This window comes from Elephas maximus, chromosome 4, assembly GCF_024166365.1.
Source record: "Elephas maximus indicus isolate mEleMax1 chromosome 4, mEleMax1 primary haplotype, whole genome shotgun sequence".
Taxonomy (NCBI): domain Eukaryota; kingdom Metazoa; phylum Chordata; class Mammalia; order Proboscidea; family Elephantidae; genus Elephas; species Elephas maximus.
This window is the reverse complement of record NC_064822.1, coordinates 109,872,215-109,899,979: the sequence shown is the minus strand read 5'-3', so window position 1 is coordinate 109,899,979 and position 27,765 is coordinate 109,872,215. Positions and strand designations below refer to the sequence as shown.

The 27,765-nt window shown below is 51.7% G+C and overlaps 1 protein-coding gene across 1 annotated transcript; it reads left to right on the top strand.

The window, feature by feature from the left end:
- The first annotated feature begins 1,317 nt into the window (after positions 1 to 1,317).
- Positions 1,318 to 26,722, top strand: ITGA5 (integrin subunit alpha 5). The gene is made up of 30 exons (XM_049883347.1): positions 1,318 to 1,711; positions 8,814 to 8,944; positions 10,809 to 10,921; positions 11,022 to 11,142; positions 11,361 to 11,422; positions 11,517 to 11,562; positions 11,834 to 11,959; positions 12,190 to 12,234; positions 12,370 to 12,413; positions 15,443 to 15,499; positions 15,670 to 15,722; positions 16,016 to 16,224; positions 16,465 to 16,656; positions 16,904 to 16,949; positions 17,119 to 17,220; positions 17,416 to 17,471; positions 17,603 to 17,757; positions 18,031 to 18,168; positions 18,301 to 18,368; positions 18,745 to 18,913; positions 19,007 to 19,099; positions 19,237 to 19,316; positions 19,453 to 19,533; positions 19,639 to 19,744; positions 20,124 to 20,276; positions 21,222 to 21,308; positions 21,419 to 21,532; positions 22,310 to 22,411; positions 22,983 to 23,105; positions 23,757 to 26,722. The coding sequence occupies exons 1-30, from the start codon at positions 1,341 to 1,343 to the stop codon at positions 23,838 to 23,840; spliced, it is 3,327 nt and encodes a 1,108-aa protein (XP_049739304.1). The 5' UTR covers positions 1,318 to 1,340; the 3' UTR covers positions 23,841 to 26,722.
- The last annotated feature ends 1,043 nt before the right edge of the window (positions 26,723 to 27,765 follow it).

The window sequence follows — 27,765 nt, the reverse complement described above, 5'->3', positions numbered from 1 at the left end:
CCAGAGATTCCTTGGGTTCCCGGCCTAAAAAAGGGTCAGGACCTGCAGATGTGAGTGGTATGGGGCCAGCATCGCCCTGCAGTCTGACCAGCTTCTATTGGAAGAAGCTCTAGAGAGGGGCTTTTAAAAACAGCTGGATAGTTGGGGACAGGAAGTAGAGTAGCAAAGTGACAGGGCGAGCATCATGGCAGAAGGAAAAAAATTGACTCTGCACTTTCATTCTGAGCTCCCCAGTCCAGACTGGGGTGGTGGGGGGGAGGCTGGGGAAGAGAAGGGACAGGGTCTGATGGGGAGGGCAGGTAATTCTGGAAGGAGAGGAGTCCTGGAGGCAAAGGGCAGGAAGAGGGCTGGAAAGGAGAGGGGTTTAGGAGAGAAGCTAGGCCCCTTGGTCCCCCTCCCCCAGACTAAGATAAAGATTAGAATCCTGAAAGGTGATCTCATCACACAGAACCAGGGCCAGGGAAAGGAGTGGGGAGGGGGCCACTGTCTTTCATTACTAGAGTCCCTTCCTCTACCACAGAAGATCTGAGGAGAATTAGGGTCCTGGGTTCCAGCTCCCAGATCCTAGAGCTAATAGAAGCTGAAGGTTGGGGTCCTTTTCAAGACCCCATCCCACCCCCTGCTACAATTCTCCAGGTTTGGATCAAGAAGGGACTGAGGGGCCAAAGGCCCCATACCACTCCCCAGCTCTTGGTCAACTGCCAAATCCAAGGTAGGGGCTCAACAGAGGTTTCCATATCTTACAAAAGAGAAAGAGGAGAACTGGGGCAGAGCTCTTGTGAGGGACCCTAAATTTCTGGGTTTTCAATTCGGCCAGCTTCAAGGAGGGGGGGGGGGCAGAAGCCGGTGTAGGTCCTCTCTCAGGCTGCCTGGGAGTGCTCTGTACCTCAACTCATGAGTCCCAAATCCAGCTGGCAGGAACCCAGGCATCCGGTGGCCCGAGGAAGGCAAGGGGGAATCCCAGTTGGTCAGATGCCAGAGGAGTCTCCTGTCTCTTTAGACCCCAAAGACTCCTCCCTGAAGAAGTGGGGGAGATCCTACACACATGGACAGGCTCCTTTCACCCTCCAGAGGTGATTCCTTTCCTCATTAGGAAATTCTCCGCTCCCTTTTTCCGACTCCTTTTCCGAGCGTTTACGTTGTACATCTGGAAAGGCGAAGGTGGGGGGAGCGAGGGGGAAGCGCGAGAAGGAGGGGGAAGAGCCCAAACCGCCCGGTCTGACCCAGTCCAGACAACAGGCCTCCAGCTGGGGCTGGGGAAAGGGGGGCGTAGAGGTGCGGGGCCCCCCCACGCCCCTTCGGGGTGGGGGGCGCGGGCTCAACGTTCCAAGGACCCAGGAATGCCCCCCCGCCCGCCCCCCCGGCCGGCGGGGGGAGGGCTCAGCCCGGAGTTTGGCAAACTCCTCCCCGCGTTGAGTCATTCGCCTCTGGGAGGTTTAGGAAGCGGCTCCGGGTCGGTGGCCCCAGGACAGGGAAGAGCGGGAGCTATGGGGAGCCGGACGCCAGGGTCCCCTCTCCACGTCGTGCAGCCGCGCTGGCGCCCCCGGCGCCAACCTCCGCTGCCGCTACTACTGCCGCTGCTGCTGCTGTTGCCGCCGCCGCCCGGGGTCGGGGGCTTCAACTTAGACGCGGAGGCCCCAGCAGTGCTTTCCGGACCCTCGGGCTCCTTCTTCGGCTTTTCGGTGGAGTTTTACCGGCCGGGGGCGGAAGGGTGAGTGCGGAGGCCGCGCGGCGTGTTGGGGGGAAGGTCTAGAGACTGGGGGCGCGGCTGAGGTCTGGAGGGGACCAGGGCTGGAGTTTGAGGGGCGGAGTTTGGAAGGACGAGGGCTGGAATTGGGGGCCCAAACTGGAGCTGGGAGAAGACCGTGGCCGGCGTGGAGGGGGGCCTGGAGTTTGAAAGAGAGCAGTGGGAAGATGTGTGGGGTGGGGAGAGGACATGAAGCTGGAAGCTGGAGAAGTCTGGGCAGGGGTCTTGGGGCCAAGGGAGAGGAAAGCGCGTAAATGGAGAGAGCTGAGGGTCTCCGGCGACAGTCCAAGGGCTGCCGGGACCGGAGGCCGGAGGGGGCGCAGAGGCCGGGAAGGGCATTGAGGGCGGGGGGGGGGGGTGGCGTAGGAGACCTCGCGATCCAAGGAGACCATTGTACAGACAGTGAACAGGTCGAAGCAGAATGAGCTGTGCTTAATAAGGGGGAGTCGGAGACTGAGAGGGTCGGAAGGTTAAATGGGGGCCAACTTCATCCTCCCCTCCCCCCTCAACTCAGACTCGGGAAAAACCTAGGACGCGGGACGGTGGCTTCCTCGCCTTCTCCTTGGTTTCCTACTCCACCCTCCACCCCAATCTCTGTTGAGATGAGTGGGACTGGAAGCATTAGGGGAGTCCAGGGCACTGGTACTGGGGGCACTGGGGCTGGGGGTCAGGCTCAGCCAAGGGCGGGTGCTCGGATGTTTCGAGAGGGGTGTGTGTGCGCGCGTGAAGGGGGTGGGCGGTTTCCCTCTTCCTCTAGCTCTTGGGAGGAAGAGAAAAGCTGATTTCCTGTAGCTTGTCGTCTGGAGCTGAACTGAGACTGGGACTTCTGGGGCTGAGGTCCGAAGCTGGGGAGATGCTGGCTTGCTGGGCCCAACAACCCAGAGAAGGGGTAGCAGAGAACAGGACACCTAGGAACTGAGAATTCTCAAAATAGATCCTCACTCCCAACTCAGCAGGGTGACAAGCAGACCTGGAACCTGGGTGCCTGGAAAATGGGGTACCCACAGGCTTGGGAAGACCAGAGCTAGAACAGAGGCAACATTAGAACAAGGATATTGGTTTAAATGTGGGGGTGTGAGCAAGAGGGGAAGGTGGCTGCTCCTGCGCTGGGCCGGGGCTCCCCAGGCCAGATACCCCATCATCCACAGTGACTAGAGCGGTCTTTCTCCTAAATCTCTGAGCTTTGAGCTTCCCACTGCTCCCTGCCACCCTTCCTCCAAGTATCTCAGGGTTTGACAGGACTTCTGTCAGAGGTGAGCTGTTTTTACACACAGAATGCAGTTAACTGATCTCTACTCATTTTCTTTAATTTTTGGAGAAAAGAGGTTATTCTAGCTAATTCCATGGTGAGGAGGAGGGTGGGGAGGTGCAGGGCAAGTTTCTCCTATGCCTGGAGGCCTTGGGGATGGGGGAAAAAGAAAGATGTTAGGCCCCAGCTGTTGATTCTGGGCTATTCAAGGTCCCCACCCAACCCCCACCCCACCCCCCTGTCCTCTTGCCCAAACCCCATTGCATCACCCTGGCCTGGAGCCTCTGCCAGGCCTGGCCTCCCCAGGCCCCCTCAAACCTCTTACCACAACCCTAATGGAGTAGAAAAGGGGGAGGGAAGGAATCGGGTCGCTTCTCCTGGATCAAGGTATTCAGTTGTCTGGCTTTTAACCTTCCTCTTACCTCCCACCTAACAAGAGTGTCATTTCCCTTTTAAAACACTCCTCTAAAACATCTGGACTTTCACATACACACTTCTGGCCCCCTAGGTGTCTGTTTGGCCCTTGGCCTGATCCTACAGTCCCTAAAGCCATCTTCTACAACCAGACTCAGCTTTCCTATCCCTTCCCCCTCCCCTTCTGCTCATCCCCCCTCCCAAGAGAACCCAGGTGTCCAGCTTGTACTCCTCCCCCTCTCATTTTCTCTTTACAATCTGCTCTTAGAGTAGGCCTCAGAACATTCTGCCTCCCCTTCTCCCTCCCAGTGACCTCCCACCACAGCTGGGCCTTCAGTCCCCACTGAGGACAAACATAGCCCCTCACCCGCAGCCATTGCCCAAGAGGGAGGGCCACAGTGTACTTGGTCTCTCCTGCATCACCTCTCATGATGAACACCAGAGCAGCCATCAAGGGACAGAACTGAGCACCAGAGAGGTTAGCTAGCAGGACAAGTGCAAAGCTTTAAGGACCTGCAGGGCTCGAAGAGAATCCTGGCCCCCACTTACTATTTTTTGTTGTTGTTGCTGTTGATTCAATGTAACAATATATAGGAAAGGCATCTAGTCCATACAGGAGCCCTGGTGGCACAGTGTTTAAGAGCTTGGCTGCTGACCAAAAGATCGGCTGTTCAAATCCACCATCCATTCCTTGGAAATTCGATGGGACAATTCTGTTCTGTCCTATAGGGTTACTATGAGTCGGCATCGACTTGATGGCAATGGGTTTGGTTTGATTTTAGTCCATAGAGGGTGCTTAGTATATGCGAGGCATGGTTTTTATGGAGTAGCTATTTTCTATTTCTTGGTCTCTCCTCCCCAGCCACTTAGTTCTTTGTCTTGTTTTTCTCCATTTCTTACTTGCTTTTAGTACTTACTTGTAATAATGATTTTAGTACTAGTCCCTCATGTTCCTTTTGCGCTTGCTTGTGTATCTGTTTATCCACTGGTTTCTTACAAAAATCCTTGCATTAGGCAGAGCAAGCATTATACCCCATTTTGTATGTATAAAAACTGAGGCTTCAGGAGTCATAGAAGTTTCAAACTAGAAGGTACTTTAGGGACCATTCAAGTGCAACCCATCATTTTATGGGTTTAGTAGCCTAGACCTGGAGAGAGGAAGTGAATTGGCCCAGGATACAATCTGGAAAGGTGGACCAGCCTCAGCCCAGATCCTTTTTCCCCCCGGTACGGCCAAGCAACAACAAAGAGAAGACCCCCAACAAGATGGGTTGACACTGTGGCTGCAACAATGGGCTCAAGGATGGCACAGGACTGGGGCAGTGTTTCATTCTGTTGTACATAGGGTCACTTTGAGTCAGAACCAACTCAACAGCACCTAGCAACAACAACAACACAGCCAAGCAGAGGCAACTCTTCCTCCCCAGCTAGCCAGGCGCATCCTCTTGCGAATGCCAGATGTCCTCCACTGGCCTGTCCAGGGCTTCAGGCCCTGATCCATTTGCAATTTCCCACCCCCAACCTTGTCAGGCCAAGAGAGTCAAACAGTAACCGTGTATTGAACGGAGACTTGGTTAATCAGAAGCCTGGCAGGAGAGATAGTAGAGAGGAGAGGAGAAACTGGCAATGGGGTAGACCAGAACACTGGTCTAGGAATAAGGATTTTGGGCTTCTGGTTTTCCTACTGGGAAGGACCCTGAGTGACCTCAGAAATGTTACCTAACCTCTCTTGAGACTGAGTTTTCTCATCTTTAAAATGAGGGCACGAGGCTATGTCAACAGTTTTTAAACTTTTTCTTAGCAAAAAAGTTTCATTCAAGATTTTTTCTTTATAAAAATTCAAATGATATAAAAGGGAATATAGTGAAACAGAATCTTTTAAAAATATTATATCTCAGAACATTCTACATAAAACAGATAAAAGAGGTTGTTCTAAAAGATGATGAGAAGGGGTATCAGGACCAAGCTGGCCTCCCCTTTCTCCATGGGCAGTGCTGAGGTATCTACAAGAAAGTTGTAAAACCAGTAGATGCTCTCTTCTGTGCCTTCCAGCTGTGATCACCTGGGTCTCCAAAAATCAACTCTAAAATTTCAGGGTGCTGTGGTTTCAAAATAAATGATGGCAATTATTTCCTCTCTTGGACTCCATGTTTTTGAAGAGTTTATCTGCCAAGCTGCATTGAGTAAAGAATAATTAATTCCTTTTCCCTTTTTTTATTAACCAAAAACATCTATAGCTGCCAATCAGAGCTTCTAACCAACATGAGATAACCAGGTTCCCCACATGAGTTGATATAATTATAGCCAAAAGCAAATAACTTGAGGTTTTAGTTAGCCTGGGCCCCCTTATCAGGTAAATGCATGATTTCCGTTAGGCTTTCTGAAATATTGAAAATAGCCCAAGGACCCTCCACTGTTACCTTCTTGGATCCCTGTGATGGTCCAACTGCTGCAGGATTTGGGAAGCAAGAACTAGGAGTTGGAGATTAAGGACAAGCTATCTTACATGGTATTCCTGGCATAAGGTGCCTCACTTGGCACCTTGGGGACAGCATTGTTTATTGGATTGACCTGGAGAAGCTGGAAACCCTGGTGGTGTAGTGGTTAAGAGCTATGGTTGCTAGCCAAAAAGTCAGAGGGTCGAATCCACCGGTTGCTCCTTGGAAACCCTTTGGGGCACTTCTGTTCTATAGGGTCACTATGAGTCAGAATTGACTCAATGGCAACAGGTTTGATTTGGTTTGCTTGGGAAAGCTGGGATGGAAGGGCCATTTAATTCTCAGGAATAAGCCATGGATGGTAGTCAGGGAACAGGAGCCGTGGTGGCTCAATGGTTAAATGCTCAGCTGCTAACTGAAAGGTCAGCAGTTCAAGCCCACCAGCCACTTTGTGGGAAAAAGATGTGACAGTCCGCTTCCATACACTTTACAGCCTTGGAAACCTTATGGGGCAGTTCTGCTCTGTCCTATAGGGTCACTATGAGTCAGACTCAACAGCAACGGGTTTAGTTTTTTGGTTTTGTTGTTGGTGGTCGGGGGCCCTGTCTACATCCCAGGTTACTGGAACCTTCACACAGCCAGAATGGATATGCCCCGGGCCTGTGATCTTGTGGGCTTTACAAACTTTGTAAGGCCTGTCTCTCACCTTCCAACAGTGCCAAAGCTTCGTCCTCAGGCCATCCTAGGAGTTCTCAGGCCCAGCTCCTCCCCCAGAGCAAGGGGATGTTGGCAAAATTGGAAGTGAGAACAGGATCCCTTGGCCCCAGCCCTGTGCTTTCCAGGAAATAGAATGTCAGAGCTCCAGGAGACTTTGAGATAACCTATTCAACTACTTCACCCAGAGAAAGTGGGAAAGGGTATTGCCCCAGTCCACACTGACCTAGTGCCTGAACCGAACTCCTGACTGACTCCTGGTCCACGACTCTTCACTGCCTTCTGTTACCACAGCTACTGCAGTCTAGTTTGGGTCAGTGGCCCTTCCTGCTTTCTGGATCCTGAAGGCACCAGCCAAGTTCTCTGGGGGCTGTCCAAATGGGGGCTGCACCCTTCTTTCCTCACTCAGCCCTGGGACAATGCAATCTCTCCTCCCCTCCCCCCACCAACCTCACCTACTGGGGCCTGGCAACTGACCAGTTCACTGTGCCTTTGGTGTGGCCAGCTCCCACCCCCCAACTGGATGTAATCCCTGAGTGAGAGGGTGGGGCCCGGTGGGTGAGAGACAAACTGAGAAGTGAGAGGTTGGAAACTGACAGGAAGCCACAGGCAGTAAACATTTCCTGTCCCCAGGGTAACCGAGACTAGTACCCCACCCCCCATCACTCCAGGAACTCTCCTCTCCTGCCCACCCCCACCTTTATTCCCCCTGGACTCTGCCTTCACCCTCCTCCATCCCCTGGCCCTTATAAACCCTTCCTCACTCCCCACTTCAGTCCCCTTGGACCTACTCTTTCAGGTTTTCCCATCCCTATTCCTCCTGGGGTCCAATCTGCAACCCATCTTGGGATGGCACAGGACCTAGCAGCATTTTGTTCTGTTGTACATGGGGTCACTATGAGTCAGGCACCTTGAAGGCAGCTAACAACAACAACAACATTCCTTCTGAACCCCACTGCTCTCATCTGTTCCCCACTCAATGTACCTAGTCCTCTCTGAAGACACTTCCAGCTTTTAGGGCCTCTACTATATCCCCAACTTGTACCCTGTTTCCTTTTGAGAGAGGCTGAGGAAGGTACTCAAATACCAGGGAAGGGGTGGTTACTGGGAATGTTGAAAGCTGAAAGAGGACAGTAATCATTAGAGATGGAGAAACCCAAGAGCTGAGACAGAGAGAGAAAGGAGAAAAGAGAGAGAGAGAACCCAGAAACTGAAACCAAGAGAGCAAGTAGTCATAGGGGAAGAAGGACAGGGAAACTGAGAAGCAGAGCCGGAGGCAGACACAAGAAGAGAGCAGAAACCAAGGCTGGCAGGGAAACTGGCCCAGGGGCCGGATCAAGTTGCCTAGGCTGCCAGATGCAGTCCTCATGGGACACCCTGAAGGAGAAAGCCAAGAAGGTGAGAGCTGTGTGGAGGCATCAAAGGCAAGGGGTCCAGAGATGATAACAGCAGATTGCCCAGGACCTTAGCTATCTTCACTAGCTATGACCATTCCATTACATAGGACCGCATCAGAGGCAACCTCTCCTCTCTGCCTCTGGGGGAAGTGAGGCACTATGTTCAGAACTAGGACCCCAGTAGAGCAGATCTGGATTCAGACTCCTGGGGATGGTGTGTGAGAGAGGCTGAGACAAAGACCCAGCAGGATGGGGAGGTCCAAACCAGGGCCTCAGGACTCAGGGCAGGCCTAGGCCCAAGCCCAAGGGAAAGACCTTTTTTCATCAGTCCTCCAGCTCCTCTCTCCACTTCTGCTTCCTGATTTCCAGGACTCACGTTTTCCTTCTACATGCCCCAGGGCTGGGTAGCTTGATGCCTGGGTCTTGGCCCTGGGAAGAGCTCTGGCTTGGTATAAGAGCAGGCTAGGTGAGAGGGTCCTGGAATCCCCAGGGTTGAATATTTAACCTAAGGAGGGACATGGGGAGAGGAAGAAACTGGGATCCAGGTCCTCTGGTCCCTTTTCCCCTTCAGGACATTGTCTCTAGTTCCCCATTCCCTTTAATCACAGGGTAAGTAGGAGAGAAGAGAGACTGGCGGAGGAGGTGGGGAGTGTTAGTGACAGCGGCACATGGGGACCGCCTGACTCCAGCCTGTGCCTCTGGCATCTGTGGCATCTTCTGAGATATAAATACAACCCAGGGGGCATCTACCCCACCCCCCATCCAGCCCTGGCCCAGCGGCCTAGGGCCTGGGTCTTTCTTGCATGGGGGGACTAGGAACCACCCCTGAACTGCCTGTTCTTTTCCCTCCACAGGGTCAGCGTACTGGTGGGAGCTCCTAAGGATAACACTAGCCAACCTGGAGTGCTGCAGGGTGGTGCTGTCTACCTCTGCCCCTGGGGCGCTAGCCCCTCACAGTGCACCCCTATTGAATTTGACAGCAAAGGTAACCTACCCCGTTGGTAGGCAGAGGAGGGTCAGCGAGGGACTGGGGGACAGCTACTGCGGCTTGGGGGCAGGACTTGAGTAGTGCGTGGAGCCAGGGGTGGAGCCTGCCTAGAGTTGTGACCATGTGCCCTCCTAGCCCTCTGGTTCTCCAGCTCCCTACAGCGGCTCCCCATGGCACTCACACCGTGTTCCCAATTCAGCCCAGACTAAGGGAGGCGGACATGATTCAGAAACATGTGGCTCTCATTTCCCTTGAATCACCCACAACGCAGGGAGGCCAAGACAGCAACACAGACAAAAACAGGGAGAGTCACACAGACCATTCAGTTCATTTAACTAAACCCTGACTAAGTAATAGTACCTGCCAGGCATTGTGCTGGGTGCTGCAGGGGATTTAAAGATGATTAAGCCACCACTCTCAAGGAGCTCACGGTCTGGAGTAGAGCAAAGTAGATGAACGGGAGACAGAGACTAGAGATAAATAATAACAGCTAACCCTTACAGGGAAATCCTGGTGGCGCAGTGGTTAAGAGCTACGGCTCCTAACCAAAAGATCAGCAGTTCAAATCCACCAGGCACTCCTTAGAAACCCTGTGGGGTAGTTCTACTCTGTCCTGTAGGGTCACTTTGAGTTGGAATCAACTAAATGGCAACTGGTTTTTTTTTTTTAACCCTTATAGAGCATTTGCTCTGTGCCAGCCACTGTTGTAAACACTTTACATATATTAACTCATTTAATTCTTTGATATAAAGAATTACATCAACCTTATGAGGTATTATTATCCCCATTTTATAGATGAGGAAACAGAGAGGTTAAGTAACTTGTTCACAGTCACACAACTAGTAAATGGTGGAGCCAAGATATGAATTCAGGCAGTCTGGCTACAGAAATAAAGACAGGTGTAGGGACAAAAGGGAAGAAATAGGGAGAGACATGAAAGATGGAAACAGAGGGGGAAAAAAATCATGAAATAGATTAATAAAAAAAAGCCCGAGCCACTCCCAAATTCCATTTTTCAGCCAAAGATTATATAGGTCTGAAACACACAGTTACACACATGAGGAATGTACTTCTTAATTCAATCAAGTCTACGAGACCAAATGCGCAACATGTGCCCAAAATCAAAGACAAGATAGCAGGAAGGGCTGGGAAAACTGGACAAATGGACATGAGAACCCAGGGTGGAAGGGGAAAGGGGGAGACTGCTGACACCATGTGGGCATTGCAACCAAATGTCACAAAACAATTTGTGTATAAATTTTTGAATGAGAAACTAATTTGTGCTATAAACGTTCACCTAAAGCACAATAAAATAAAATAAAAAAGTCTGAAAGACAGATGAGAATCAGAAGAATAAGAAAGGCTGTCATATAGAGGGCAGAGACAGGGCTTGGGAAGACAGAGACAAAGCGAGAGATATAAGAGACAGAGATCCCGAAAAGGTCAAGAAGAGAGATGGAGTGAGATGCTGTTAGAGACACAGATAAGGACAGAGAAGTGCAGCCAGAGTGCCCCCTTTTCACCATGAGCATACTTCTCCCAGCTAGGTGAGGAGGCAGGAGAGCCAGGGGAAGGCAACTCTAGAACTCCCACTTTCCGGGGAGGGGTGTGTCTGTGTGTGCCTGTGTGTGTCTGTGTGTGTGTGTATAGGTGGAGGGCCGAGTCAGGCTATGCAAACTATCCTTCCCCACTCCTCTTTCCAGTGAATCATGGGGCCTCAGAGCTTAAAAAAAAAAGAAGTGCTTAAATCCCCAGGTTAAGAGTAGGGGCCCCTCCTGGGGAAGAGGATGGGGCTGCTTTAGGGCTCAGCTGCCCATGGGGCCCTGGGCCCAGCATGACTTTACTCTCTCACTTCCCCAAGGTTCTCGGATCCTGGAATCTTCATTGTCCAGCCCAGAGGGGGAGGAGCCTGTGGAGTACAAGTCCTTGCAGTGGTTCGGGGCAACAGTTCGAGCCCATGGCTCTTCCATATTGGTGAGGGGGCGGGTGGGCTCAGTGGTATGGTGGCTAGGGGACGGGCAGTGGTTGGATGGAGCCAGATAACCCTAAAGCCCCTCCCTTTTGTCACTCCCAGGCCTGTGCTCCACTGTACAGCTGGCGCACAGAGAAGGAGCCACTGAGTGATCCCGTGGGTACCTGCTACCTCTCCACAGACAACTTCACCCGAATTCTGGAGTATGCACCTTGCCGCTCAGGTAGGGGCAAGAGGGGACCTGTGCCCCATGTCTGCCTCCTCTACTTGAATGTCTTCATATGCTCAGGGCTGACTCTCCCCATTAGCCTTTATGCTCACTACCTTGTCTAGGGAGGACTTTTCTCTGGTTACCTCTCTACCTCCTACCCCAGGCTCTCACCTCTTTCCTGAGTGACCCATCTATGCAGGGCCCATCCTCACCACCTTCTCCCCTCACAGATTTCAGCTGGGCAGCAGGACAGGGTTACTGCCAAGGGGGCTTCAGTGCCGAGTTCACCAAGGTAAGAGGATATCCTGAAAGGGCAGTGGCTGGTGGGCAGCAGACACAGGGAGATCAGGGCCAGAAGTTGGACTTACCCCCTTCCCCTCGCACAGACTGGGCGTGTGGTACTGGGTGGACCCGGGAGCTATTTCTGGCAAGGTAAGTCCTTCCTATGCCATCCATTGGCCCCCTGCACACAGCCTCCCATCCCTGCTCCCAGCCCGAAATCACCAGTCCTTCCCTCCTCTGCTTCCTTAGTCCCTACCCCCAATTCTCCTCTCGTTTTCTTGAGATTTACACGTCCTGTTTATGCCATTTCCCTCCACTCATTTCCCTTCCTTGAACCAGACTTCTGAAATCCTGTGTATTCAGCCCCCAGTACCCTCCTTGCCACCTCCCCCATGCATCCCCTCCTCTTCCCCTTCCCCAGGCCAGATCCTATCTGCCACCCAGGAGCAGATTGCAGAATCCTACTACCCTGAGTACCTGATCAACCTGGTTCAGGGGCAGCTGCAGACTCGCCAGGCCAGTTCCATCTATGATGATAGCTATCTGGGTAAGCAAGCAAGTGGGGAGGGACCCACATGGGGAGAACCTCAGCTGTTGTCCCCACTCACCCCCTTGCCTTCCCTCTCCCAGTTGGGCACCCTGGCCCCTGAGCCATGCTTGTCTTATGCAGGCTGATGGTTAGGACCCAGCAGGGGTGGGGAAGGGCTTTGGGGGATGAGTTAGGGCAGAGGGATCCCTGAAGCAAAGATCCTAACATTGAGCTACTCTGCCCCCCAGGATACTCTGTGGCTGTGGGTGAATTCAGTGGTGATGACACAGAAGGTAAGTGTATCCCCAGGCTGGGGCCAAGGGAGGGGGCAGCTAGAGACCCAGGAGAGGGAAAGCACAGGAACTGAGATACCTACCACAGTTGTCTGTTTCCCCACCCTCAGCCACAGCTTTTTCCTTTCTTTGCAGACTTTGTTGCTGGTGTGCCCAAAGGGAACCTCACCTATGGCTATGTAAGACCCAGACTGATGCCCCACTCCCTCCCCTCCCCTGGCTAATCACTATACCATGCATGGCAGTTTGTGAGGGTTCAAAAGATGGATCAGAACATGGGCTCTGTAGTCAGACCTGCGTTCAAGTTCAGGCACTTATACGCTGGGTGAGTCTTTCTGTTATTTATTTATACTCTGCTTCATTCCGTAAAAGACCTTGAGCCTGCTTAACCTCTCTGAGCCTCGTTCTCCTCTGTATAATGGGATAATAATAGTTCTGACCTCACAAGACTCTTATAAGGCTGAAATGAGATAATGCATGTGAAAGTACTGAGTGAATTCTTGGGCAATCTACAACTAGTAGCTGTTATTATTAGACTAGGACAAGTCTTTTAAAAGGATACAGATAAGAATGCCATAGCAGTTCCTTTAATTAACAACATTTATTAAGGCAAGGTAAGAGATAAGAAGATGACTAAGACATCATAGCTCACCTCATAAGGCGCTTCTAATCAAGTATGTAAGTTAAGACACACACACATAACTATAATCTAACTGGAGCTACTATTTATGAGCCCTCAATGCGTGAGGCACTGCCTATTCGTGGTTTCTATTCTTCATAACAAAAGCAGTTGCAATAGTACATCAACAGGGAACTGTCAGAAATTCAAGCCAGATTCAGAAGAGGACATGGACAAGGGATATCATTGCTGATGTCCACTGGGTCTTAGCTGAAAGCAGAGAACACCAGAAAGATGTTTACCTGTGTTTTATTGACTATGCAAAGGCATTCGACTGTGCAGTTCATAACACATTGTGGATAACCTTGCAAAGAATGAGAATTCCAGAATACTTCATCGTGCTTATAAGGAACCTGCATATAGACCAAGAAGCAGTTGTTTGAACAGAATGGGGGGATATTGTGTGGCTTAAAATTAGGAAAGGTGTGTGTCACGATTGTATCTTTTCACCATACTTATTCAATCTGTATGCTGAGCAAATAATCCGAGAAGCTGGACTATATGAAGAAGAACACAGCATCGGGATTGAAGGAAGGCTTGTTTACAACCTGGGATGTACAGATGACACAACATTGCTTGCTGAAAGCAAAGACGATTTGAAGCACTTACTGGTGAAGATCAAAGACTACAGCTTTCAGTATGGATTACACTTCAACATAAAAAAAACAAAAACCCTTACTACTGGGCCAATAAGCAACATCTTGATAAACAGAAAATATTGACGTTGTCAAGGATTTCATTTTACTTGGATTCACAATCACCACCCGTGGAAGCAGCAGCCAAGAAATCAAACAGTGTAGCATTAGGCAAATCTGCTGCAAAAGACATCTTTAAAGTGTTAAGGAGCAAATATGTCATTTGAGGACTAAGGTGCGCCTGACCCAAATCATGGTATTTTCAATCACCTCGTATGCAGGCAAAAGCTAAGCAATGAATACGGAAGACCTCAGAATTGATGCCTTTGAATTATGGTGTCGGCAAAGAATATTGAATGTACCATGGACTGCTAGAAGAACCAACAAAGCTATCTTGGAAGAAGTACAGGCAGAATGCTCCTTAGAAGCAAGGATGGCGACACTTTGTCTCACATACTTTGGACATGTTGTCAGGAGGAACCAGTCACTGGAGAAGGATATCATGTTTGGTAGAGGGTCAGCGAAAGAGAGGAAGACTGTCAACAAGATGGATTGATGCAGTGGCTACAATGATGAGCTCAAGTATAGCAATGATTGTGAGGATGGCGCAGGACCAGGCAGTGTTTTGTTCTGTCATACATAGGGTTGTTATGAGTTGGAATTGACTTGACGGCACCTAAAAATAACAACATTCTTCATAATAAGCCTTATGGGGTAGGTATTATGTTCACATTTTACACAGGAGAAAACTGAGGCTCTAAGAGACCAAGTACATTGCTGAAGATCACCCAGTTAGTAAAATAGCTGGATAAAACTTTAACACCTGGTCTGTCTTACTCCAGAGTCAGCCGTCTTATGGACCATGGTAAATTGCAGAAAAATGGTTAAGGTGATATAACACTTTAGGGGAAGGAATAACTTCCCTTCTAGGGATGGGATGGATCATAAAATGGTCTGTAAAGGATCAGCAGAGATGAGAAGAAAGGGCATTCCAGGCAAGAGCATGAAGAAAGGCATGGAAGAAAAGGAAAAAAAAATTCAGGCCAATTTGGCAGACTTGTGGGCTCCTTGAGGATGAGGGAAATAAGGAAAGATTGAACAGAAACAGATAGGTTAGGTCCAGATGCTCCAGGGCCTTGGAGGACCACCAAGAAGTTGAGACTTTGTGCAGCGGGCAGCAGGGAACCACTGTGGGTTTCCAGGCCCGAGGTAGCCATGCTAGGTCTGCTTTAGGGCAGTTAGTCAGTCTGGCTGCAGTGGGGGGATGGGTGTTTAGGGAGAGAGGGACCCTGCAGCGGGAGGACTGGCTGGAGGATTCCAGCAGTCCAGGAAGAGGGGTCCTACCAGAATAACGGTACTGGGAGTGGGGAAGAGAAAAGGGATTCTGGAGACTTGGGGGGCTGTGGGGCCAGTTGCTAAGGGAAGACATAAGGTAGACATGAGTGTTTGTGGGTTGGGAGGCACTGGAGGATGAGGAATGACTTAGGTTTTGAACATGTTGGCTTTGAGGCCCCCATGTGCATTCAATTATCAGCTAATAATTATTGAATCTCTACTGCTTGCCAAGCACTACTTTAGGCTCTACAAAAAAATAAAACCAAGTCCCTGCCCTCATAGATCTCACATTTTAGTAGGTAGAGATGGACAACAGACAGATAAATATGAAATCTGTCAGTAGTTGTTAAGTGATATGGAGAAAAATAGTAAAGCAGGCATGAGTGGTGCTACCCGACAGAGAGATGGGAAAGGGAGGGTAAAGCTCAGGAAGGAGTCAGGGTCAACGGTCTGTGCCTCCAAGGAATGCCTGTCCCTGGGTGTCCTGTACCCATTTGCCCTCCGTTCATGGGATGGTCTGGGAGACCAGGACCAATGGGCATGTCTCGTCATCCCCCAGGTCACCATCCTTAATGGCTCAGACGTTCGATCCCTCTACAACATCTCAGGGGAACAGGTGAGGACATTCCCCAGTTTGGCTCTCTGGCAACCAAACCTGCCTCACCAAACACCCTCGGCCCAACTTCCCAACCTCCCAGGAATCTCTGAACACCTCCTCACAGTGCCTGGTGCTCCAATTTTTGACCCCTTAGCTCTGATTCAGTGCTGCCCCTTTGTCCTCCCCAGATGGCCTCCTACTTTGGCTACGCAGTGGCTGCCACAGACGTCAATGGGGATGGGTGAGTAGTGGGAAAGGGAGGGGGAAACCACATACACTTCCCAGGTCCAGGAGGGAAGAGTGCGGGTGGGGCAGAAAATGCAAGGAAAGTTTTCTCCTGGATTTATTCTCTGGGTTCCCCTTGCTCAGGGACAAGGAGAGGGCTGAGAACTGAAGACCAGAACATCTCAGGTCTTCTAACTTGGTTGGAGGGTAATCTGGGGCCCAAGATGCCTGGGATTTCCTGGCACTAGGATTGGGGGATTGGTGGCAAGGCAGGGTATCTGGATGCCTGTGTTTTGCCCCTACCCCCAGGCTGGATGACCTGCTGGTGGGGGCGCCCCTTCTTATGGAGCGGACAACGGACGGGCGGGCCCAGGAGGTGGGCAGAGTCTATGTCTACCTGCAGCACCCAGCTGGCATGGATGCCACACCCACCCTTACCCTCACTGGCCATGACGAGTTTGGCCGATTTGGCAGCTCCTTGACCCCCCTAGGGGACCTGGATCAGGATGGCTACAATGGTAAACACCATGGGCTCAGGAAGATGAGGAAGAGTTAGGGCCTGAGTCAGAGGGATTTGGGGGAAACATGGCTATCACCTAAGACCCCCAGTGACTTGCCAAAGAGATCTCTAGACTTTAATTCCAACGTCTGGGTCTTTAGGATTGTCAGATGGGAAAAAATAAGGCCTTAGGGTCTGGTGGTAGATATTTGGACCCCTGGATTCCTGGATTACTGACTGCTGTGTGTGTGCCTTGCAGATGTGGCCATTGGTGTCCCCTTTGGTGGGGAGACCCAGCAAGGAGTGGTGTTTATATTCCCTGGGGGCCCAGGGGGACTGGGCTCAAAGCCCTCCCAGGTTCTGCTGCCCCTGTGGGCAGCTGGCCACACCCCGGACTTCTTTGGCTCTGCCCTGCGAGGAGGCCGAGATCTGGATGGCAACGGATACCCTGGTGAGTTGTGCCTGAGGCCTCTTTTACCTTAGATTCCGTAGTCACGGACCCCTACACCCACCTACCCCTTCTGCGCTTTCCCAGCCCTTTGATCTGGGCACAGTTCTAGACTGAGGACACCAGGGGGCGCTGTCACCTCACTTCAGCCTCCTTCAGCAATGGATCTAGGGACCTATCCTTAGAAGGGGGTTAGGAAGGATCCTAATTTGTGGCTTGCTGTCAGGGATGATTTCTTGACTTCTTGCAGATCTGATTGTGGGGGCCTTTGGTGTGGACAAGGCTGTGGTGTACAGGTATGAACTCGGGACAGCCTGAGACAAAGTGGAACTGGGGGATTTCTCAATAGGACTGAGGTTGGGAGTCAGTGTAGAGGACGCTGGGGTGCTGGAGCTTGGCACCAGGTTCCTGTGCCCAGGTTACAGGGAGCCTTAGGTCTGTCTACCCTACATCCACTCTCGACAGGGGCCGCCCCATCGTGTCTGCCAGTGCCTCCCTCAACATCTTCCCTGCCATGTTCAACCCAGAGGAACGCAGCTGCAGCTTAGAGGGGAACCCTGTGGCCTGGTGAGCTGAGGCCCAAGAGATTGCAGAGACTTGAGTCTGGGATACTCCTGTCTGTGCCTAGGGCGGGTGGGAGACCAGGTCTGTCTTAAAGGGACAAATCGGGGTATCCTAGTCTGGGTGTGAGTGGGAGGTAGGTGGAAGATAGGATGCCTGTTCGAGTTGGGTTCATCAGCTTTCCTCTTGGTCTTTCTCCAGCATCAACCTTAGCTTCTGCCTCAATGCTTCCGGAAAACACGTCCCTGATTCCATCGGTGAGGGAGACTGTGTGGGTCTCTCAGGCACTGGGACAGGGAATGGAGGGCCTGGGGGATTGGGCACTTCCCTTCTCTCTGAATAGATGAGGAGGGAGAGGCAGAGTGTCCTGACACACGTCCCACTGCAGGCTTCACGGTGGAGCTCCAGTTGGATTGGCAGAAGCAGAAGGGGGGAGTGCGGCGGGCGCTGTTCCTGGCCTCCCGACAGGCAAGCCTGACCCAGACCCTGATCATCCAGAATGGGGCTCGGGAGGACTGCAGAGAGATGAAGATCTACCTCCGGGTATGGTCCTGACTGCAATAGGGCAAGGGCTGACCCAGGAGGGTGGCCACATTCCAAGCAAGAGTCTGGGACTCTTGTGGGGCCAAGGAAAGGGGCCCTCTGTCAGAGGGGCTGGGAACAGGCTGCCAGGGCCCTGAAGCAATGAGAGTGGTCAGTTTTGGACTCCTGAATTCTTTGGTACCTGAGTGGACAGAGGGAGGTGTGAGAGGTTGAAGAGCCAGGCCACCAAGTCCCCAGAGTCCCCTGACTCTGAATTTTCTCCTCTGGCCCCAGAACGAGTCAGAATTCCGAGACAAACTCTCCCCGATTCACATCACCCTCAACTTCTCCCTGAACCCCCAAGCCTCCACGGACAGCCATGGCCTCCAGCCTGTCCTACATTACCAGAGCAAGAGCCGGATAGAGGACAAGGTAAGGACAGGGTGGGGAATAGGGACCCAGGAAGAGAGGCCTGGGTACCTGGGGGTGAGGTCCTGGAGAGGAGGGGATCTGTAGCCCAGGAGGGGTCTAAACTCCCCCTCTCAAGGCTGCCCTGCTCCCCAGGCTCAGATCTTACTGGACTGTGGAGAGGACAACATCTGTGTGCCCGACCTACAGCTGGAAGTGTTTAGGTAAGTGAGAGTGAACATCAAGCCAGGGGTTCTGGACGCCAGGGTCTTGTAGCAGGACAGGTGGGGCCTGGAGGCAGAATACCTGAGTCTTGGCACTTGAAAAATTAGAGACGAGACACACTAGCTGTGTGATCTTGGGAAGCTACTTGACTTCTCTGTGCTTCAGCTTCTTCACCTGTATAGTGGGAATAGTAGTATCTATTTCTCCGGCTTTTTAGAAAATGAAATGAAATAATCTACATAAAGCGTCTAGCTTCCTGCCTGCCCTAGAGCTGGAGCTCAGTAAATGGTGTCTATTATTACTGCACTGTTATTACGGACCATTGTCTTGTTTGAGGATGAATTCTTCAATGTCCCTTACCCTATGTCCCCTCAGAACCCCCCACTCCGGGGAACAGAACCACTATGTTTACCTGGGTGACAAGAACTCCCTGAACCTAACTTTCCATGCCCAGAATGTGGGTGAGGGCGGCGCCTACGAGGCCGAGCTTTGGGTCACGGCCCCTCCAGAGGCTGAGTATTCTGGACTCGTCAGACATCCAGGGGTGAGAGGGGATTCTCTGGAGCGGCTTGGGAAAGCCAAAAGAGGCCCTGCCAGAGGGAACACGCAAACTTATCTGCACCCACTCTACCTCTAGAACTTCTCCAGCCTGAGCTGCGAATACTCTACTGTGAACCAGAGCCGCCTGCTGGTGTGTGACCTGGGCAACCCCATGAAGGCAGGAGCCAGTGTAAGTCTGGGAAAGAAGAGGAGGCTGGAGGGGGAGAGAGCCTGAGACAGGGACCAGCCAGTCCAGGGCATAACTGTGGGGTGGGGAAGGAGGCGCCCAAACTAACAGTCCTGCTTCCTTCCCTCCCTATCCGGCAGCTCTGGGGCGGCCTTCGGTTCACAGTCCCTCATCTCCAGGACACGAAGAAAACCATCCAGTTTGACTTCCAGATCCTCAGGCAGGACAGGGAGGGCCAGGCTGGGGCTGAGTCTGGGGCAGGACAGGGAGGGCCAGGCTGGGGCTGAGTCTGGTGCTGGGAGGAATTCGGGCTCTGCTGGGCTCCAGCACCACTCAGTCTCACCTCCATCCCACAGCAAGAATCTCAACAACTCACAAAGCGACGTGGTCTCCTTCCGGCTCTCCGTGGAGGCTCAGGCCCAGGTCTCCCTTAATGGGTCAGTGCCAGGGCCAAATGGGGCCTATCTGGGAGGGAGTCAGACTTCTAGGGAAGGAAGCATGTGGGTCCCTTCGACCCTCCTCTAAATCACCCTCCTCCTTAGTGTCTCCAAGCCTGAGACAGTGTTATTCCCAGTGAGTGACTGGCATCCCCGAGACCAGCCTCAGGAGGAGGGGGACGTGGGCCCTGCTGTCCACCACGTCTACGAGGTGAGGGGGAAGAGAGGCGGGGAAGAGTGGGTTCTGGGCAGATGAGCGGGCACGGTGGAGAGAATGGTAGGGACAGAGAAGGAGGAGCTAGTCTGAGTGACAGCTGACTGGGACCAGAGGGAGGGGCGAGAGGCAAAGGAGGGAGGGGCTGCCCCAAAGCCATGGGGCAGTGTGGGAACAGCCAGTGGAGGTGGAAAGGAAAGACAGCCTCTGCCAGGAGTGCTGTTAGCTGGAGACTATTTCTTCTCCGCCATTGATTCCCTCCGTTTCTCCTGAGATCACCTCCCGGCAGGGTAGCAATGGGGCTAATGCGATCCAGGCTCTCAACGGGTCAGAATCTCTCCCTTCCTTTGCTGATGGTTATGCTTTCGTTTCTCAGCTCATCAACCTGGGCCCCAGCTCCTTTAGCCAGGGCATACTGGAGCTCAGCTGCCCCCAGGCCCTGGAAGGTCAGCAGCTACTCTACGTGACCAGGGTTACAGGACTCAGCAACTGCACCACCACTCCCCCCCTCAACCCACAGGGCCTGGAGGTGAGGGGCCTGAGACTGGCATGGGGTGGGGGGTCTAGAGGACCAAGGCTGAAGGGGTTGGAAAAGGGTCCTGGAGCCTGGAAGAGCCAATGAGGATGTGCCCAAAACTAGGACAGAGGCCACCGAAAGGGTCAGAAGGCCACAGACACCTCGAGGTCCCGGGAGGAAAGAGGTCTTTTTTATCCATTGTATTTCTGTCTTTTTGCCCAGAAATTCCTTCCTTTTTTCCTTGCCATAGCATACTTCTGGGGTCCAGCTCTGTGTCACCTCCTCTGGGAAGCCTTCCTCAGACCTATCCCCCTGAACTCCAATGCCTGTTTTTTAAAGTTCATATACTCATTAACAACATTTAATTAAATCAGTACCTATGCTGAGCACTGTCATAGGCTCAGGAAATATCTCACTGAATAAAACCAGCAAGGTCCCCACTTTCATGGAGTTTACATTCTAGTAGAAGGAGACAGTAAGAAATTAGAGAAATTAACTGGTAGTCAAAAGTGATGAATGTGCAGCGCTGATATGCTGTGATAGGACTTGGGGCCGAAAGGATTCCCTATTGAGTGATCAGGGAAAACCTCTTGAGGTAACAGTTGAACTGAGGCCTGAAAAACAAGGATGAGCTTACCTCTGAAGACTCAGGGAAAAAAAATTTACAAGCAAAGGGAATAGCCAGTGCAAAGTCCCTGAGGCAGGAACAAGGGCCTGATTCTTTATTTACACATCTCCTTGCTCGCCCTCCATGTAAACTTCAGGGACCATGTTTTATTCATTCCCATATTTCAGTGCTGAGCTTGGCACCTTACACATAGGAGGTGATAGGTGGATGGACGGATGAAGAGACAGATAAAAGAATAGGTTGAAGGTGCTCTGGAACCCAGGTGCAGACTGATGTAGAAATCTGTAATGAAGTAGGAGAGGTAGATAAAGATCTCTTGTCTCTTGCAGTTGGATCCTGAGAGTTCCGAGCACCACCGACTGCAAAGACGGGAAGCTCCAAGCCGGAGTCCTGCCTCCTCGGGGCCTCAGATCCTGGTAAGTTGTGTCAGGATTGAGGTCTGTGGCCAGGCATTGAGGACATGTTTGAGTTCTCAGAGCCCCTAGAAGGACAGAACCCCAGCTGCAAGCCTCCCCTTTCTCCCCAGAAATGCCCGGAAGCGGAGTGTTTCAAGCTGCGCTGTGAGCTAGGGCCACTTCACCGGCAAGAGAGCCAAAGTCTGCAACTTCATTTCCGAGTCTGGGCCAAGACCTTCCTGCAGGTGAGGAAGCTTTATGTCAGCCCTGACACCTCATCCTCAGTCCTGACTGGACTGACTTTATCCCTTCCCCACTACCCTAGCCCATTTCTTGGTTAGTGAAGGAGACCCAAGCATTCTAGTTCCCCTTCCTCGCCGCTGTGTGTAGGCTGGGCTGTGTGTCCTTGGCGCCACCTAGTGGAGGGACAGCTTCCCTTTCCTGGCCCATTCAAAGAAAGGGAAGTTGGAGAGACAGCGTGCAAACAGTGATAGAAAAACAGAGATGGAGGATGAGTCCACAGTGGAGAGGCAGGCAGACATAGGAATAGTAAAAGCAACTATTTATTAAGTGTATACCATGGGCCAGGCATCGTCCTGAGTGTCTAACCCACATTAATAATTGAAAAAAATTTTTTCTTGAACATACACTCATCTAATTATACACTATTTAGTTACAGTTATTCAGTTACATGTTTATTATCTCATATAAGGTACATATACAGAGATTCAGAAAAGAATGAATCAAAAATAGGGAAAACGACAACCTGAGTCCTGGTGGTGCAGTGACTAAGCGTTTGGCTGCTAACCAAAAGGTTGGCAGTTCGAATCCACCATATGCTCCTTGGAAATCCTACCGGGCAGTTCTACTCTGTCCATAGGGTCGCTATGAATCAGAATTGACTCGACGGCAATGGGTTTGGTTTTTGTTTTGTTTTGTTTTTTTGAGCCAGACCATGGGGAGCCCTATGTCCCCCACATTCTAAGAGGGGCTGCCCTGACTAACTTTTCCCCCACTCACAGCGGGAGCACCAGCCATTTAGCCTGCAGTGTGAAGCTGTGTTCGAAGCCCTGAAGATGCCCTACCGAATCCTGCCTCGGCAGCTGCCCCAAAAGAAACTGCAAGTGAGTCCAGGGCCAAGTTACTAGGCTCAGAGTACTGGGCTGGCCCTAGGGCTGGGATGCGAGGGGGGCGGGGGGTGGCTTGATAGTGTAATAAATATTTATTGAGCATCTACTATGTGCCAGGCTGTGTGCTAGGTGCTGGGAATACAGTGGTAAGCAAGATCGACATTGCATCTTCCCTCCTGGATTCATAGTCTAATGAGTAATGACAGCAGTGTGATAAGTGCCAGTATGTTTATGGGAGCACATCCTAGGGTCACCTGAACACAGAGTTAGGGAAGGTTTCCTGGAAGAAATGATGTTTAAGCTGAGACCTGAAGAATAAATAGGAACTAACCAGGCTAATCAGTCAGGAAAGAATATTCTGAAGAAAGGGAATACTAGATGTAAAGGCCCAAAAGTAAGAAACACTATCGCACATCTTAGGAACTGAAATTTTGAAGTTCAGAATGTTGTTAGCCAAAAATGGGAGGTGGGTGGGGGGTGTCTAGGTCCAATGGCAAATGGGGGCCAAGTATAGGGTGGGAAGAACTTCTGGGTTTTCAGTGACCTCAACCAATTTGCTCCCTAGGTGGCCACAGCTGTACAGTGGACCAAGGCAGAGGGCAGCCATGGGGTCCCACTGTGGATCATCATCCTAGCCATTCTCCTTGGCCTCCTGCTCCTAGGTCTGCTCATCTACGTCCTCTACAAGGTTAGCCCTGTCCTGCCTAACCCATGACTTGGCCATGCTCTCTTCATGCACTGCCCTTGACCCAGCACAGCCCCCAGTAGCCACCTCCAGACCAACTCTCCAGCCACATAGCCCCACCTCTGCCCTGGCCACATGCATCCCATCAGGATCCTGCCCATAGATCCCATACTTCATTCTACATCCCCTAGCTTAGAAAGAGTCTCTTGCCTCAAGCTAGTAAATTTTCCATACTTTCAAAAACAAAGTAACCTACCGATGGCAAATATGTGACATATGCTATTACTTCCCTCCCAAACCCATGGCAGCCATCGCTAGCCTAGAAGTGGCCTTAGAATCCTCAAGAGAAAGCCACTACCAGACAATCAGAACTGGTACTTGAGTTCAAACCTATTTGTCATTCTGGACTTAACTGGGGGCATTTATATGGCACCGGGGAAAGACCCTTCTCCATATCAAACCATCCCCAGCTTTAAGCCTTCTGGGCCCATTGAGCCAACAGAGGAGTAATCTTGGCAGCCTAAATTCAGAGGCCGCTTTTGCAGGGTAGGGAGGCTAGAGGCACTAAAGTCCTTCTCATTCTCTCTTGGGATAAGAGCTGGGGAAGAATGGGAGCCAGGATATCTAAACTCTCTTTCCTCTCTTCTGTATTAGCTTGGATTCTTCAAACGCTCCCTCCCATACGGCACTACCATGGAAAAAGCTCAGCTCAAGCCTCCAGCCACCTCTGATGCCTGATCCAGACTCCCAAACCTGAAGGCCCAGCCCTTCCCCATCCCCTAGTCTGCTGACAGGGAGAGGGCTGGGCACTTCCTGAAGGTGCTGAGGGCCAGGGAGAAGCTCCTCTCCCCAGCCCAGAGACATACTTGAAGGGCCAGAGTAGGGGGGCAAGGAGCTGGGGACCCCCCCCATGCACTGTGAAGGACCCTTGTTTACACATGCCCTCCTCATAGATGGGGGAACTCAGATCCAGGGACAGAGGCCTCAGCCTCCCTGCATCCTTTGCATTTGGGAGAGAGAGTTCTCTGAAAACAACTTGGCACCATAACTGGGGAATCCATTCTCAGTTCTCTGACCTTGACATGCCACCAGGACTTCCTATCCAGCCCCAACCTGCAAAGATCTGCCCTCAACCTTGCCAAAGACCCAGAGGAAGCCCCAGCTAAGAACCTGGAACCTGGGGATTAAGAACTGGCAGCTCCAGAGAGTCCCCATCCTGGTGGGACAACAAGGAACACTAACCATGGATGGTGCCCCAGGACCAGCTCAGGGCAGATCCCAAACAAGGATTGATGCTGGCCCAGAACCCAGCTGCAGGGGAAACCAGAACTCGGATGGGGCCAGACCTAGGCTGTAGCCTGGGGCTGATCCAGATCCTGACTTAGACCATGGGTAACCTAACCAGGCCGATCCAGGACAACATTTGGGCCTGCTCTAGACCTGGGCCTGGAGGTCCAATCAGCCCTGATTCAGAAGTCAGGAATTGCCCAGGATCCTGAAGGGGCCATGATGGCAACAGGTCTGGAACCTCAGCCTGGCCAGACACAGGCCTTCCCAGTCCCCCTGGAGAAAGGGGAGCCCATTATCCTGGGCTCACAGGATTTGGGTTCTGCCCACCAGCTGCACTGACGCTGCCCCTCGCCTCCCTGTCCAGCCCTCCCCTCACCTTGGCTCCGGGACACTCGGGACTTATTTAAACTCTGTTGCAAGTGCAATAAACCCGGCCTGGGGTCCCCACTGACCAGAGCTAGAATTGGTGTCCTTCTACCCCACTGTTTCCAAATCCATCCTGGAATCAGACAGCTTGGTGGGAAGGAGATGCCTGTGTTTCTCAGAGCTTCTTTCCACTGAGTGCCAGGAGTATGAGCCCCAGGAACTGGGAAAGAGATGATGGAAGAGGAGAAAGGAGGACTTCCCTCCTCTGCCCTTCACCCAACTCCCACCGGATCTGGTCCCCGACACCCCCAAGGGAGAAGAAAAAGGAATCCCTGCTCTCTGGGTTTGAGATTCAGAGAAGAATGCAAAGGGAAGGGCCTAAGTTGGGGTACAGAGGATTCATCTGGGCTTCCCTAAATCAGAATAATTTAGGAGGAAGCTGGGTGATGACCCGTTGAAATCGATTGCAAGAAGCAGCTGTGGAACTAAATTTCTTTAGAAAAGAAAGCCAGTTAGGTTTTTGTTTTATTTGAATGCTATCAATCTTCTGAAGTAGGTACTATTAACCCCAATTTACACAAGGAGAAACTGAGGCCCAGAAAGGTTATATAACTTTACCAAAGGTCACATAGGAAGTGGCAGAGCAGAGTCAAACCCATCCTTGTCTGGCTGAAAGCCCTCATTCTTTTTTTTATTATTGTGCTTTAAGTGAGTTTACAAATCAAGTCAGTCTCTCACACAAAAACTTATATACACCTTGCTACATACTCCCAATTGCTCTCCCCCTAATGAGACAGCCCTCTCCCTCCCTCCACTCTCTCTTTTCATGTCCATTTCACCAGCTTCTAACACCCTCTACCCTCTCATCTCCCCTCTAGGGAGGAGATGCCAAGATATTCTCAAGTGTCCACCTGATCCAAGAAGCTCACTCCTCACCAGCATCCCTCTCCAAGCCATTGTCCAGTCCAATACCTGTATGAGAAGTTGGTGAAAGCCCTCATTCTTAACCAACATGTTATAAGGTTCAGGCCCTTGAATAGAAATCATGCAAAGTAAAGTAGCTCCTTGGGGTCCTGTCTCCTGGAGACCTGTACTAAAATATGGCAAATAGAAGCATAAGGTTCCTGAAATTCTAATGGGGTTGGAGGCATAGATGTCAGGCTATATCACAATTCAGCCACAAGAGGGAAGCATAGCCACAAATGTGTGGGGCTTTTGGGAAAGGGAGTATGAGGTCCGCTTCACCTTTTCCCCATCACCAGAGCTTTTTAACTCAGGCTTTTCCTGCCTAGCAGTGCCTGCATCACCTGAAAATTTCCTAGGAGACCAAGCCTGCTCCACACTCCACTCTGTGACTACTCAATAATTCTGTAGCTCAGAAACTTCTTCCCAAAATTCACAAATGAAGAGGGACTTAGAGGAAAAGACATGATGGGGCAAAGAGCCACCCAGTACTGCCAAGATGACATTTGTGGCATAACAAGGCATCTGGAATTCTCAAGGAAGGAAACCCCATACATTCTCCAAAACAAATTCCCCTTCCTAGGGGGAAGGGTGAGGGTGACAGCAGCCAAACTCCAGTGGCCAGATCTGAGATTTCTTTCACTGCCGTGAGGAGGAGAAAATGGTGAGAGGAGGTGGGCTGTGAGTATTGGGCTGGTGTCATAGCTGTGTCTCTGTGTACTACCTGTACCTGTGAGTCTGAGAGAATGACAGGTTCTCTCCCAAGGATACACAATACCAGGAAGGAATTCCTTGCTCAGAAATGCCACAGCTGTAATCTAGTATCTGCTTCTCTGTCCCTGCGCTGAGATTCCTAGACTCTGGTCTATTTCCTCTCCCAAATCTCCCAGCACCCCAGACCCAGTGTGCCTCTTATAAAGTGGCCCACAGGAACATAAGGTAGGGGCCTAGGAGGCCTGAGCACTATCCTTGTCTGTATATTTGGAGATGGAAAGGAGGAGGGAGAGAGGCCTCAAGAAGGGAACAGAGCAGCTGGGGGTGCAGGGAGGGGGAAGGGGCTCAGGAGAGGCAGCTGGCAGGCGGGAAGCTGATCTGGGGGGTCTCAAGTTTCTTGACATCAATTAGAGCAGCCGGCCTGGGCTCATTAGTAGCCTGGGGTGCAGGCCTCATCAATAATGAATTCACCCCACACACTGCTCCCCCCAGCTGCCTGCAAGGTCACCCCGCCATCCAGCCAGCTGCCTCCCCTTGGTAAACTAAGCAACCCCTCTTCTGAGACCCCTATCTCAGGGTCCCTGAGGGCATTGTGGGAAGGTGGACAAAGGACTGAGGGCAAAGGGGTCCCCTGTCACTGATCAACCGTGCCTGATGCTGACCCTTGTGCGTTAGAGTCCACCCGATGAGGAGAAAGAACAGGAAAAGGAGAGGAGAACCGTGGGTGGGGGTGAGATAGCAGGGTATGGGGCTTTGTGACACTGGGTTTGAACTTCCTAAGGGTAGGTGGGATCTGGAGCAAGAGGAGCTCCTCTGATAAGCCCGGAGATCCCATATCCCATCCTGAAGCCAGACGTGGGCAGCAAGGCCACAGTCCCCTGGGAGCTCTGGATCAGAACAAGACCACGGCATTTGAACCCCCAGTATCCTCTTGCCCTTGAGCCAAAGCCAGCCGGACAGGTGCAAAAACAGATCTTTCCTTCATGCCAAATCAATGGGGTAACAACAAGATATTGGCAGAGCCCAGAAACAAACTTGACCTTTCTGTGCCTTAATTAGCCATCTAGTCCCATCTTCCAGAACCCAGGAATGCCAGTCTCCAGTCCCCTTCCCCTTCCTAGGCTGTTCCTGGACTCCAGTCCTGCCCCCCCCTTCCACCAGCCTCTTCCTCCCCGCCTCTACCCTCCCCAGATCTCAGGCGTTCTAGTTCCCAGACACAACCCCTTCCCCTCTGGCTGCTTGGCATTCTGGGAAACCTGCCTACTGCCCTACCTCTTGAGGCGGGTACCGACAGGTCCCGGGCTGGAGGAGTGGCATCTTCCCCAGACGC